At 39.6% G+C, this 15024-nt stretch overlaps 1 protein-coding gene across 6 annotated transcripts in view; it reads left to right on the top strand.

Annotated features, from left to right (window-relative positions):
* Window positions 1-15024, top strand: part of RABGAP1 (RAB GTPase activating protein 1) — a 75397-nt gene that overhangs the window by 47446 nt on the left and 12927 nt on the right. For 5 of the 6 annotated variants that reach the window (XM_082327729.1, XM_082327730.1, XM_082327728.1 and 2 more), the window contains 6 exons: window positions 8498-8611; window positions 9576-9650; window positions 11921-12046; window positions 12620-12763; window positions 14362-14403; window positions 14746-14874. In XM_082327729.1, coding sequence (XP_082183855.1) covers window positions 8498-8611; window positions 9576-9650; window positions 11921-12046; window positions 12620-12763; window positions 14362-14403; window positions 14746-14874 — 630 coding nt within the window. The remainder of the gene's footprint in view (window positions 1-8497; window positions 8612-9575; window positions 9651-11920; window positions 12047-12619; window positions 12764-14361; window positions 14404-14745; window positions 14875-15024) is intronic. The other variant, XM_082327732.1, reaches the window with a different exon arrangement.

Here is a 15024-nt window from a genome sequence, read left to right as displayed (position 1 = left end):
GATACAACCAATCAAATGCTTAATAAACCAAGTCATTACTTTTATGGTAAATTGAAAAAAGTTCTTCTGGGATTTCAACTGTAAATGAATCCTTGAAAATCAATAATTAGATTAGTAAAGGATGACGTTTTAATATGCTGGCAGGAATATAGAGGGATTTGTCAGGGGAAGCAAAACCAGACTTTGCACTAAAGTGGCTTAGGTATATTTATAGTGCTAGTGATTTTGTGTGTGTGTGTGAAATCTTTGGACTATTTTAATATAATGTAAGGCTTTGAGCTTTAGCTAACTCAAGTTGCTCGTTTTATGAAGTTACATTAGTACCACACTGTGAAGTATTTTTAAATATTAGCATTACTGAGTATTAAAAGTATTTCATAAAAACATTTTTTTAAAACATTTTCTGTAGATGTTGTCAAAGGAATTGATGTTTAGTGTACAAAGAAATAAAACCCTGAGGGCTGTAAGGTACCTGTATGTTTCTGATCGCCTCGGTTTTTGAGGGGTTCGGTATTTCTTGAGGATAAATTGTTGTCATTAAAACCTACTAAAAATAATGGCGCGGTTAATCCTTTCAGATAACAGCAAGCAGCATTACCTCCAGCCACGCTTTTGAACTGTCTGAAAGGATTTGCAATCGCATATGTTGTCTTCACAGACTTACGTCTTTAGAAATGCTGTACAGCACAGTGTTTTGCAAATTCCTACGCTGATAAATTTCTCTCCATATGTAACCTTTGAAATCTAGTTTCTATTGTACTTCTAGCATGTAAACACTAGATTCAATTTTGTATTCCTCTAATGAATGCAACAGGATGGAAATGAGTTTGCAGTTGCTAATGATGAGCTTTTTTACTGTTCTTAATACTCGTGGGTATGTCTTTTCTTCAGGGATTTCAAAATTGTATTAGTACCTTTTTTAATTGTTTTTTTTTTTTTTTTCCACATGCTGTTTACAATTAAACTGCAAGCATGGGAGGCTCTGCGTGCATGTGCTTTTAGGTTGCTTTGCTGAGTGAAATACAGTGGAGCGATCTGACTTCAAAGGATGCTCGCTTCTCCTTGCGTCCCACCTGTCTCCTTGCGCCTTCAGGGTAACTGGGACAGCAGAAGCCACTGGTGAGGTTATTTCAGTGTGTTCTGTGGAGGTTTGACATTTGTCAGAGGGTCGTTCCGAGGAGTTTGGTTGGGAGACAGTGCAGCTCCTTACACGAGTAGTGTTACAACTGGTAGTTTTTTCCTGTGTCAGTGAAAAGGCCAAGAATAGACAAAATCACAGGTAAGAATGCGTATGTGTGTGTTTCTGAGAACTTCGTGCACCTTTTAATGCTGGAAATGGTTTCGTATTAAAAGATGAGAAAGAGGTGTGAGTGTGAAACCCCTGCTATGAAGAACCATGGAAAAAAATCCACCAAAGCAGATTAGTAAAGCAAACAGGTGAATTAGAGCCAACCCGACCCGTAAGACTCTCCCATGCTGCGTTTCATTCTGACGCAGCGGGGAGTATCGGGGTGTCAGTCCGGGCTCCTCGATGTTCCTCGTCTCTGCCTGGGTTTGCTCTGTTTTGTGCTCTGCGAGGGAGCGGGGAGATGGTGAAGATGGGTGTTTCGATATGCCAGGCAGCTGAGGAAGAGTTATTGTTGTGGCTCCAGAATTACGTGATTTGTGCCAACTCAGAACTGTTGTTAAAATACAGGGGAGAGGGGTACTTCTACCCCATCGTTTTAATAGACATTTCTGTAGCTGATTTTTCAACTAAGCCTAATAATAAGAAAAACTACAGTTGAGCCAAAAATGACAAATGTTACTGATTTAAAATAATACTTGCATATTTTTAAATATTAAATGGAACTAGATAAATTGGAAGCATGTAAATATCTGATTCTAAATCTTTGCGTAATTATTTCCAAGAGGTAATTTTGCTATGAGCTATTAAAACTCAAAGAAATGTATTATTCCCTTTGAAATGATCTGTACCCCAGCTGTGTCATACACCTCTTGGCTTGTTTCCTTTTTGCTGTAGATGTACATACATATATATATATGTGTACTGGGACACTGGACAATTACTGCCGTGTTAAATTGATTGTTTTAAGATACATATATATGTGTATTTTACATATATATGTGTATGTGTATATATGTATTTAAAACCAAGCAATTTAACACGGCAGTAATTGTACAGTCACAACGTTTAGGGCTTTGTACAATATGTAATTTTAAGAATGTCAATGTGGTTCTTAGCGAATTTTATAAACACTTTTCTGAATCTGTTATCAGCACTTCCCATCCCAAGAGAAACTGCACATTTTTCAGTGATTGTTCCACTGGTTACATTTTTGTCTGCCATTTGTTCTGGATTGATGTAATCTTGATACTACTAAAATTTCAAGGGCTGTTGACGCGTTTCACATAGCCTAGGATTGCCTGTTCTCCAAATATATGGATCATGCATCAACAGTACTAAGTAGCCTTACTGTTTTGCCTAAAAGCCTAGCTAATTTATTTAATATTCTCTCTTTAAAGAGAGGTCTCTGGAAGGGGTAGCATATTTTAGGATGCTCCTTCTCTTTAAAGGGAAACTCAGAATTGAATAGCAGTACTTGTTGATCAGTGATATATTGTAGCCAAAGGATGCATGGGTGGTTTAATAGGAAGTTTTTGCTTCAAGTTTCTTGATGAAATGTAGTGTTCTACAGAGCTGTGTGAAGAGTGTAGTTTTTTATTCTGAAATGCACTTGTACACTTTATTTGAAAGGTCTGAATGGATCATAAATACATTTAAGAAATAAATGATACGTCACATGTTTTCACGTCTTGTCTCGGATGACTTTTATGTAACTGTGCTGATAAAGGTGTGTTCGTTTGGGAGTGGGTGGGGTTTTTTCCTCTTATCTTGATGGCTCTAAATAGTCCGGCTTGTACGTAATTGCCAAGAGCAGGAAAGCCTTCCAGCGTGCGTTTTGTGTTTATGCTTTATCCATACATGATGTAGGGCACTGTAGGCAAACTCCTCTCTATAATTTTCCTGTGGGAAACTTGAGCCCTAAAAGGAAACAAACACAGCGAAAGGGCTGGATATCACAAGGGATTCACTTTTATTTTTAGAATTGCACTATATTGCCATATTTGGACTGAAAGTATGCTGTATCAATGCGCTATTGTATCAAATTGCAGCTGTCTAACCATTCTGAATTTGTCCAAATTATTCAGTTTTTTTCCACAAATACTATTTATTTGTAGATGTTCTCAGTACGTGCTCACTCCAGGTAACACTTACGTTCTGCGGGAAGCGTTTCTTGAGAGAAGTTAACAAGTACATTGCTTTGAAAGGGGGTTTTGTGACATTTCCTGAAGGTCTCCGTAACAGGTGTAATTCTTCGTACCGAAACCTTCTCACAGTGGTTTGGTCGAGGACAAATGCAGGAAACACGCTCTGTGCAGAAGTCAGTGTAAATTTTGCTTATTAAAAGTAAACTGGGGAATGCCATCCATCTGCAAAATAGACCTGGTGACACAGCATCCGATTGACACTGAAAATAGCTATCGAAAGACCTTTTAATGTTTCTGGATGTATTTAAAATGTACAGATCTGCTCAAAATAACTTATCCCCGTCGTGTAATGTTACCCTTGTTGCTGCCCATGAAAGTTGCGGAGAGTTTTGGCTTTTTCTGCTCCTTGCAACTGCTGAAAGCAGTCAGCTGGCTTGTTGCTCTCTCGAATGACTTGTCGATGCCTTGCACAGAGATGCCTTGCAACGACATGGCACGTGCTGATCCGACCCTGGGCAAAGCAGGTAAAATTCCACTGATCGATTGAGTCTCTAGACCCTGCTCACAGTAATCTCTGTCCGCGTGACAAAATCCTTGCAAAGTTGGTGGGGTCTTCCTAAGAAATAATTGCCCCATGCAAACCGATCCCGTGGTGGCAAGAGCGAGAATCAAGCAGAGGCTGGTGTTTGTGGTGGATGTGTCAGATAACTCTCCCCAGTGAGCAAACTTCCGTATTTCGAATCATTCTGGGGGTGGGGACAGGAGGGGAATCTAAAGTTTGGACCTCACCCTTTTCCCATTTGTTATGTCGTTTTCGAAGTCAACCTGTGTCTAGGTAAAGGCTTTATGTTCTGTGCCCCCTTCGGCTTTCTCCAGTAGCCTGGTGAGACAGGAGTTGCTCTTTGGGTGGCAAGCCATTTCCAGCAGGCAGCTTCCTCTGCTTCTCTGGAGATTCTTATTTCAGTTTTTTTCATCACAGATCTTGTCCCTTCAGCAATTCTTTGCTGCTGCTTCTTCATCCTCTTGGGTTTATATAGGGGATTTGGAGGAATAAACCTGAGCTGCTGAAAACTGCAAGTAGATCAGCCTCATGAAGAGATGCTAGTAACTCCAGCTCTTCCATGTCTCTTAATTGTGGCTTGAGCTACAGAAAAAGCTGCTAAAGTAACACAGTCTCAGTCTGAAGACATCGATCAAGGTTGTAGCTGCACGATATGGTTTGCAGATCCTGGGATGGTCCCTGGAATGTCATGAAAATAAAAGGAAAATGTCTTTTAAGTTTGTCCAGCTTAGGAGGTGGGAACCAATATGGTTTTATAGACAGGCTGATACAATAGATGAGCTTTTATCTGCTGGACCGCGTCCTGGTTTCCATAATTGCTCTCGTAGTTTCTTTTTAAATCGGCTGGAGATGAAGGTTTCAGTATAACTCCACTAATATTTTAAAGTGCGTGAAAGAGGGGAAGGAAGGGTATGTTCTTAGCCTGAGCATCCACATTTTCCTGCTTTCCTTCGGAGCAGTAAACTGTTGTGAGAATTTTAATCTTCAGTACACTTGCCTCAGTTCTCATGGCTGTTTTCCATTCTGTTTTCTTTATTACTTTCTTTTTCTTCCTGTCATTCTTAGCTTTCTATTTTTCAATCCCAGTTTGTGAAGGGTGTGGGTTCAGAAGGGTTTCCTTCAGTTCCCAGTCCCCTGAAAGCATGAGAAATTGCCCATTGAGCCAATTCTCACAGCAAGGTATAAAAATAGGAGTAAAGAAAAGGTTACACAATGCTTGGATTGCAGCAGTTTGTACTAATGGGGAGATTTCAAAGCCACGGTTTGAAAAACATTTTTTAAACCTTATCATTTCCGTTAATTTTTCTCTCCCCAAGCTATGTTTCAGGTGCAGGAACTAGCGTTACAGATTACTTGAAGAATTGTACTGAAACATAGGAGTCAAGCGCTGAGCAAGTCACGCAAAGCCAGAGAGAGACCCCTAATTAGTTCTCTTTAGCCATAATGAATGACTTGTTTGAGAAGCCTATCCTCAGAGTTTCCAGCCAGATGCTTTGGTCTCTGCTATTAAATAAGTGGATTGAAAGGCAAGTGGGTTTAAGATTATTTTGCCATTGCAGCAGAACACAGGTAGCAAACACTCAGGAAACCCACGGGTTTGGTACCACAGATTGCTGTGAGCGGTGAGCAGTACCCGTGCGCTTGCGAAGCAGAGCACTTTACTGTAATTCAGTCTTGCAAACTTTTAAGAAACTGAAAGTTAGCACTAAGACTGTATTCACATGCTTTAAAGTTTTCAGAATTGGTTCTGAGCATTGTCTTTCTCAGCTTGCAAAACTAGCTGAAGCTAACAGCCAGCCATCCTCTTACTTGTCTTTGTTAACTGGAAAGGCTTATATTTATATGAAATCTATTTAGCATTGGATTTTGTTTGTCTGATTTCCTTATAATGAGACGGACCTCTTTGGCATGTTAATTATTATCAAATTGAAATGCTAAACAGTACTTTTGATATAATTTCCAAAACAATCCAATAACTTGATTCTAATAGCAGTGTAATGCTTTCCTAATGAAATGCCTGTATTAAGCCACAGAGAGGAGCATTAACCTTGGATTAAAATCAGAAGAGAAAATCAAGCACACTGTGGTAATTTTGTTCTTGTTTGCACAATTGTTTTGTGGAGAAAAAGACAACTAAAAGCTATATTTGATGATCTTCACGCTGATTACATCATGTACTTTTTTTACTATTTTACTTTTAACCTTTTCTCAATTTGTCTGACAGAAACACGGGCTATTTGGATATAGTAAAACTTTTTAGAAAATAAAACATCTCTTCTGTTTTGCTTCCACAGAGCACCTTGTATGTTCGTAGTGTTAACCTGGGCACTGTTACGTGGTAGTCTCACGAGTGAAGACGACTGGCTTTTTAATTTGTGTGTTCAGTCATTGCCAGGGAAGCCACCTAACAAGGGAACCTTCAACTCTTTCACTAGTAGTGGTTGCTTAATGATTATTCTGGTGTCTTTTCAGATGATTCCCGCTACCAAGGAGCTCTTGCTCTCGTTAGCTGCCCAGGAAAGTCATCTTTTAAATAGTAGAAAGAGCGACCAGTTGCAGGCAAAAAGAAATACCTACAGACAAACAGAGGGCTTTTGTTTCTGTTTTATTTCGGCAGTTTGGGTAATAGCAATGGTTATAGTAATCAGCTAGGTAACAGCTGGGTCATGACTGCCTCAAAAGGTACAAGACATGGTGAAACACATCCGTACAAAATCGGAAATCTGACTAATCAGAAGTGGCAAAATATGGCATAAAATTGTAGAAATAGTTCTGAAATTGTGGAGGTCAATTCAGATTTTTTAATTCAATATGGTGAGCACAATTTCAGATTCAAAAGGCACACTAAAATTACCTATTACATGCCGGGTAGATTAAGTGTTTTAAAGCGAGCTTGAGCGAGTGATTTCTGTTGTATGCTACTCATAGAGTAACAGGTTGGAAGGGAAGTCTGGAGGTCATCTGGTCCAACACTCTGCTCGAAGCAGGTCTTACCAGAGCAGGTTGCTCACAGCCCTGTTGAGTTGAGTCTTGAACACCTGTGATGATGGAGACTTTACAGCCTCTTTCAGCAACTGTTTCCAGCCACATGGAAGAAGCTGCTTAGTCTTCCAATTTGCATAAATGTTCCTTGTAAAGTAAAGGTTTTAGGAACTGCGTCAAATCTTTTGACAGCTATTTTCTGTGTGCCTGGTTAGTAATTTTTTCATTTGTATCACTGTTTGGTGTATGTTTTTAAAATATATATTTCTTATTCTTGTTTTCTGTATTAAAGGAGGACGTATGATGTCTATGAACTATTTCCATTGGCTTCCTAAATAAGCAAATTACCTCACTTGCTCATGGGGGAGGGTAGTTTTTTATGTTTTCAAAAGATACTTTTCCTTGCAGTGCTATGAGTTCTGGCTTAAATGACTACACTAGAAATAGTTTCAAACTGAACTGAATGAGATGGATGAGGACATCTCACTCGGTTGCATGTCTAATGTTGGCAGAGACCCGAGAAGACCTCGGTGTGGGAATGGCACCCACTTATTTTCCCATTCGGAATGTGAATCTGTTGTAGAGGGCAAATTAGGTTAAGCTGGACATTGTTCACAAATCCTTATGGTTTCTCATGATGTGCCTGACACAAACCTCTTCCTTCCATATTCTGGAAAGCTTTTTTCAGGATACTTCTCCAAGGTAGGACTAGGATTCCTTCTAAGCCATCCTCCGCAATTCTCACAATTCCTAATAGGGTGGGCTATTTGAGGCCAGTATTGCCAGCCAATTTCATGGAGATTATTTGGTGTTTAAATCACTCAGATAAAAGTTGGGAGGAAAATGCTCTAAGTTTCCCTTTTACTGTTTACTGTACTTAATTGTTATGCTTTGTCTAATTTCTTTCATCTCTACCAGGAGTTTTCACTGCCTTTTGTGTAGGACTCGCCCTCGATGCAGACTCGCTTGGTGTTTCTTCCAATTGGTCTTTTCAGTCTATTGTTCATATTTACTGGTTTTCATAATTGTATGCTATTTGTTATTGTTCAGCCTTCCAAATGTCTAAGGCATCTGAAACTGATTGCATCAGAGCAATGTAGAGAAGAAAGTTCGGTCTTCCTCACGCTGAAATGCCCAGCTCATACAGGCAACTGTCCCTGCATTATATTATGTTTTACTATACGATGCTGTCTTTCTTGGGCTCGTACGCAGTTTTCTACTTTTCTATTCTCTAATTCCATGGAGGGAATGAAGAGTGGTTTCTCTAGCTGAAACTAAGGGACAGAATTTTGGACAGCAGCGTGCAGCTGCTTACAATTGACTGTTGGTCTCTGTAGTTGTGAGATAAAAGAAATGTGACTGGGCAGTATTTGCCTTCAGAAGTCTCCAAGGGAAGGCTGCTGTCTGCATTGCAGTGTCCTGGAACACTTCTCTGTGTGTTCTTTTTCTGCCGCTCACTGACCGTTCCCAGATGTGCTTAGGTAACCAAATCTATCAAGATTGTGATCTGGAGCTGCCAGCCTGCAGGCAGTCTGTTCTGGTTGAGTAGACTGTGTTTCGTTAAATTTAGAACAGTGCACAGAACACAATGCCAATCTCCTAACTTTCAGTCCTAGCATATTGTAATTTATATTCTTTTGATGTGTTTTAATTTACTTTTTTTTTTTTTTTTCCTAATAGGAGTCTCCGCAAGACAGTGCTATCACCCGAGACATCAATCGAACGTTCCCTGCTCATGATTATTTTAAAGATACTGGGGGAGATGGCCAGGACTCCCTGTACAAAATATGCAAGGTATTCTTTAAATTCTTCCTGACTAGTCTTGGTAACTTGTATTTAACATCATTAACAGACGCAACTGTTACCTGAGAAGAGCGTGTACGTATTACCGTTAACCGTGTCAGGAAGACAGACTCTGGCACTAGACTCAGTCTGGCACTTCGCTGTAGCTGTTCAGCTGGTTATAGTGCCATCCAGATAGCAGACCTAAAGTAACGAGCCCTTCTGGATTCCTGAACGCTGAGATGTTTGGTACAGAGACTTCATGTGATTCCAGGCCTGTCAGCCTGGATCAAGCTGGACAAACTATACGCTGTGATGGAGATGAGGCCTAATTCCATACCGATCAAGAGCAGCTCACCTTTGGCTGCAGCATGCTCCCTACTTGCCAATATTGTCTGGGTTGAGCTGGCAAAGTGAGGGACACAGGCAGGAGACCACGCTGATGGTGCCTCTCGAAAAAGAAATGTGCTGATGTTGGGTGTGTCCTTTATGTGTAATGTACGCCATAAGCTGCGGTTGTCATACGCAGTTCTCTTTAAAACTGGAGATAACTGTGTACTTCCCATAAGTGTTATAAAGCCATGGGCATGCACTGAAGTTGCTTATGAAAAGGAAGAAAGTGGCAAAAACAGACAGCTTGTTGTTGTATTCAGTTATCTCAACTGGAATGGTCTAAGCTTCCAGCACTCTTTCTTTTGTGTTTCTCCCTCTTCCTAATGTCCCTGTAGCACCTGTTTAGAGGTCAGAGCACTCAGATCGGGGGTTTAATGGGCTGCAGTGGTCTTGGTGCATCGCTGTAACCTGGCACCGCCGCTATATATCGCAGTTTGATTTTCATACAGGTTATCCCTCCATTGGAATAGCAAATGATGCACCCCGTGAAACTTTTATGGAGCTATGTTCTGTGCAGTGTTTTGTTTTCTTTGTGTTTGTAGCTCGAGACAGATATGCTGTAAAGTCTTGATTCTTTTTTTAGGCCTACTCTGTCTATGATGAAGAGATTGGCTACTGTCAAGGCCAGTCGTTTCTCGCTGCTGTGCTGCTTCTACATGTAAGTGGTGGTTTTTTCCCCTGTTTGTTTTAAGCGTAAGAATAAATATTGCCCCACTTGCCTAGAATAATCTTTAATGACTCCTGAACTAGTAGGGTTTCAGGCCACATACCCACTTAAATGTTGGTCAATGATAATGTGATTTTAGACAGAGAAGAGTACATTGTTTAAAACTTACTGTGGTATCGGTAACGAGTTTTGTCTACAGTCAGTGCTCATTTCACTGTGTTTCTGTTTCAGGACCTCTTCCATTCGAAACTCTGCAGGCTTGTCCTCATGATCATTAGTAGGCATGGAATTTGTGTATAAGACAACATTGTAAATCTTTCTGTTAAAGGGTTTCAAGGTCAGATATAAGCTTTTTAGAAGCGGTTTCTATTGGAATCAGTCAGAATTATGGATGGTAATTGCCATGCGCCTTGTATACACAGAAGTGTGTTTATGACATTGATGGGATGTCAGTTTATTCGGTCTGAGCGCGTTGAGCAATGCGCCACCTATGCGGGCTACGGCACTGTAGGCCTTTGTGCTTCTTGGTTTTAGAGGTTAGTGAAGGATACAATAATATTTTAATTTTTTTGAAAATACTGAATTATGCTTTTTTAAACTTAATTGTTGTTGGTAGAAGTGATCTCATCAGAGTAATATCCTTTAATTGCTTGCGTGTTCAGAAGCTGGAGAGATTTATGGTTCCTGTATATCAGAAACAAAAGTTTTAGATTCACTCATGCTTGGGAAATCTGAGAGGATTAGGAATCTGTGCAAATTATTTGTAGACCATTCTTTTTTAAAGTAATGTCTGCTTTTTATCAGTGTTTCTATTGCAAGCATGGGTAGTTGAAACTGAACAGAGTTCCTAAGCCCAGTAGTGTTTTGGGATTTCTTGTCCCCGGATGCTTTTTAGTGGTTGTTGCTCCCCGAGCGAGCGAAGCATGAAGACTTCTCCGCAGTTTTCAGTGGAAGAGGAAGTCTGGTCTTCAGTGGAGTATTTTCCATAATGTTGTAAAGTCAGTGGAGGATATAGAAGTGATTGTAAACTCCATTCTTTTGAAACAAAAGCCAAATGATTAATGATAACAACCTTTTAGTTCTTTGGAACTGTAAGCTGAAATATTTACTTGATGAGCAATTCTTTATTACTACACTGAATCAGGTCGAGAAGGGTGATACTTTCTGATAGGAGAACTGGACACTTTTACTGAAACATGTGCTTTCTTTTAGCTTTTCCATTGTCATATGTCCATTTTTTTTAATATCCATTGCATTAGAGAGACGCACTGTCAAGAACGAACCACGCGTTATTCTAGAGTTCTTTCTTTAACAATAGCTGTTGCTTCTGGGAATAACGTATGCGTTTAAAAAGGCTAAATTTCAAATAAGTTTCTTTTTATTTGATTCTCTTTGAAGTCAGCCTTCGGAGTGTGGCTGCTAGGGAAAATAAATATTAAAAAGAAATGTTGCAGAAAAGGAAATTAAGTTTCTGTGCGTCCTTCACTACCAGTTTGGAATGTCTCAGCAAAGTTTTCAGTTTTAACAAACTCCATCTGCAGATTAATAATAGAATACTTGAGATGAATGTTTTGTCCTTTACAGGAGCAAGTGATTGACCTGAAGTCAGACTTTACTATAGAAATATGAAAACTGAATTTTGATGTCAGGAAAAATATCTGTAAACACTGACGAGCCACGATGAGTGTTTCTTTGGTTTTTGGCAGGAAAGCGATATCGAACTTTCCCAAACCAATGCTGAGTTGTGATATGTGGAACTTTCATTAGCAGTTGCTGGTCTCTGTTATTCATGCCATCTAATAAATAAACATCAAATGTAATAATGTCATTTAAAAAAGTAAATATACCATTAAAATAAGGGAAAGATCCTATTTAACATCCTCTAGTAATACTGCTTCTGTCTTAGTTACATAGGTGACAAGAGGTTAAGCTGTTCAAAATCTGTAGGATTCTGCTTCTGACATGATTTGTAAGGAAGACGCCAAGAAAATGCTTTGGTCTTGATGTCTGAAAGCTGTAGTTTTAGTCGGGCGATTGAGAGGCGGTTTATTCCACAGAGTAAGAATGAAATGCCGTTTGCAACACTAGATGTCATTTTGTGTGTTAATATTCGTGTTTAATTTTAAACTGGATAGGGCCAGATTAAAAAGCCGTGACAATTTGGCCTTTCTGTCAGAGGCAGGAGAAGGGAGGTAAGGGCAAATGGAAGCGATAGGAAAGATTTAAACGCTCTGTGATAAATACACTTTCCTCTCTCACAGATGCCTGAGGAGCAAGCTTTCAGTGTTCTGGTCAAAATCATGTTTGATTATGGACTCAGGGAACTTTTCAAACAAAACTTTGAAGATTTGCACTGCAAGTTCTATCAGCTGGAGCGCCTCATGCAGGTAGGTGTTCACACGTGCGTGAATTGGATGGATCAGAGCCTGCAATTCAAAACTAGCAGTTTATCTTATACGTGAATAGTGTTTGTGACCTCTTAGTAAGGATGCAGAGAGAGGACTAGCCATATTGGAGGTTTTTTAAGAGTAGAGAAAGTTGACTGGAGACCCGTCTGATGCCGCTGGCTGTGCGCAGTACGTTTGCAGGCAGCCATGTCTGACCAGTTGGCGTGGCTCTCGTACGGCCTGGCGTAGCCGTGACTTCTGAGCTCGCTGCAGGCACGCCGCAGCGTGGCTTTGCCGTGTCAGCACATCCACTGGCTGGGTTTCCTGCCAAGGTGAGAGCTCAGAGACTGCGCTCATTGTGCATGTGATAGAGCGTCCTCCTGAGCTTCCGCACCGCGGCAAACCTTCGGCATCCTTGGAAGGCCCTTTAGCCTGTCAGGCATGGGTGGATACCTGCCTTGCTGCGCTGATTGTCACTCTACCCTACTTACTTCTGTTACTTTGGGATTTCAGCTACAGCTCCAAAACAGTATAAATTAACTTTCGGTATTTATGTGGTTTTTTTATTATTAGGAATACATTCCCGATCTGTATAACCACTTTCTGGACATTAGCCTTGAAGCGCACATGTATGCTTCCCAGTGGTTCCTTACCCTGTTCACGGCAAAATTCCCTCTCTACATGGTCTTCCATATTATTGACTTACTCTTATGTGAGGTACGTGTTATAATTGGAGACTTGTACTGCTAGGAACTTTTGATAGTTTCTCACTATCTTGATTCATGTCCTTGTTACTATCTGTTCTTTCAGAGCTAGGCACGTGATAATTATTTTTATGTAGAAGTGTTATGTTTCTGCAATGAAAAAGAGTTCTCAGCGTTTTAAAGATATAAATTAGGAGTCAATATCTATATATAAGATTATAACCTCCTATTTCTTATAACACTGTTGAATCTATGTGAGATTCCGTGCAGTGCTCATGGGCTGAGAGTTAATTTACAAATACGTGGATTCCTCTGTTGCTAAATTGGATTATACGCAATAACGTACTTTTTTTCTGGAATATTATTGCATGGAGGCCATTGCATGTAAAATCACCCAGCTAACTCTCATGCTGGTAGTCTAACAAGCTTGGAGGTCTTTCTTCTGGAAACTTGAAGTCTCTTTATACATCACAGCATATATTTAGAGAGCAAAATTCTTTACATTGAGATTTTGTATGTAATCATGTATAGAACAGTATATTTGGTAGTATCCTAGTAAGTAGTGTAATTTGAGTCAGAGCTTATTAACGTAAGTGAACGAATCACATTTTGTACTGAAGCATCCGTGAGTTATTTAATGATTTGCTTTTTTACTCACTGGTTAACATTATGCATCCATTCTTTGTTGGATCCGCAGTTGTTACTGTGAAGGGACAGTTTGTCTGCACTTCCTTTACTGAAGGGTTTCAGCATTCGCATCTCTCCTGGTCAATGCTCTTATCCCGTCTCTGTGTCTTTTTGCTGCTTGCTTTGTCCACGTGCCAATGTAATAGAAAGCAACAGATGGTATCGAGAAAACCAGTTCTATTTGTTTAGAAACACATTTTCAATTCATAAATAGTAAATGTGTTCATAGTGAAGTTTTAAGTTTTTTTATCGTTTTAAAGTAATAGTGAAAGAATAATTTAGTGGGAAAAAGAAAGACAGAATCTTGAAATAAGATGAGCAATGTGTCCTGATTATCAAAGGTGCCCCTTAAGAAGGTGTGTGCTACTACTGACTGTAGCCACTGTATTTAATTGGGCAATATAGTAGTGGCAAAATAGGTGACCTGCGACGATGTCCTAAAGTGAGTCACTTCCTTCTTCATCACGTGAATTACCCCAGTTTTTTAATACCAGAACTTAATATGTTGGTGTATATATTGCTGCATTTGAATCTGGTGTTTTCAGAACTTGCTATATGAAAATTGATCTTGAAAATTGATCTATGAAAATTGATCTTGAGCTGACCAATTAGCCATTAAAAAATAAAATAAAGTACACAACAGTGCCTTCATCATTTTAGAGTTTCAAACTACTAAAGAGAGAGTAAAACCTGTATTGAAACATTGTTTTGCTATCTATAATGGTTATCCAGTAAAGATACTTTCCTAATTGTTTGCAAAGTCATTTTCTGGGCCTTTGGTTTAATATAGCACCAGGTTGCGCTTGCATCCTGGTTGTCCTTTTCACAGAAACTAGACAAACAACAAAACCCACCAAATAAATTAATATCCAGGCTTGTAAATACTGAGAAATTAATTTACTTTGTCATTATTTTTCTCTCCAGGGAATAAGTGTTATCTTTAATGTTGCACTGGGATTACTAAAAGTGAGTATCCAATGTTACATTGCATTTTATGCATCATCATGCACAACATAAAAAATTAAGATGCCTGTTACAAAAATATTATGCTTTTTAAAAAAAGCTAACAACTTCCTGTATGCTCTGTGCTGTTCCCTGGCATGCCCTGTACAGCACAGGGCTTCTTAGGGTGGGGTGGCGGGGAAAGAGGAGCTTGCAGAAATAGAAACGAACACTATTTGCAGAAGGTTAAAAAGTAGTTACGTTCTTGGAGCTTTACAAAACTGTTGTTGCGTTATTATCTCTGGGGATTCAGTAATTGTACAAAATCTGCTTTGCAGCTACTGGTTTTTCTTTCCTTGTCTCTAGACTACCAAGGATGATTTGTTACTGACTGACTTTGAAGGGGCTTTAAAATTCTTCCGTGTACAACTGCCCAAGAGGTACCGTTCCGAAGAAAATGCAAAAAAGCTGATGGAATTAGCATGTAATATGAAGGTAAAGATGTGGTGATAGCAACTGTGAGCATATCTTTAACGGGTACAGTTTCTGTCTCCCTGCGTAACTTCGCAACTCGCTTGTCCAAATGCAAATACGTTGCAGATGCTTTACAGCGAAACGCAATAAAGCCCCAAGATTCTCAGAGTG

Source organism: Platalea leucorodia (genome assembly GCF_965183815.1).
Source record: "Platalea leucorodia genome assembly, chromosome: 15".
NCBI lineage: Eukaryota > Metazoa > Chordata > Aves > Pelecaniformes > Threskiornithidae > Platalea > Platalea leucorodia.
The sequence above is the reverse complement of the archived record's forward strand: the minus strand, read 5'-3'. Positions and strand labels throughout refer to the sequence as shown.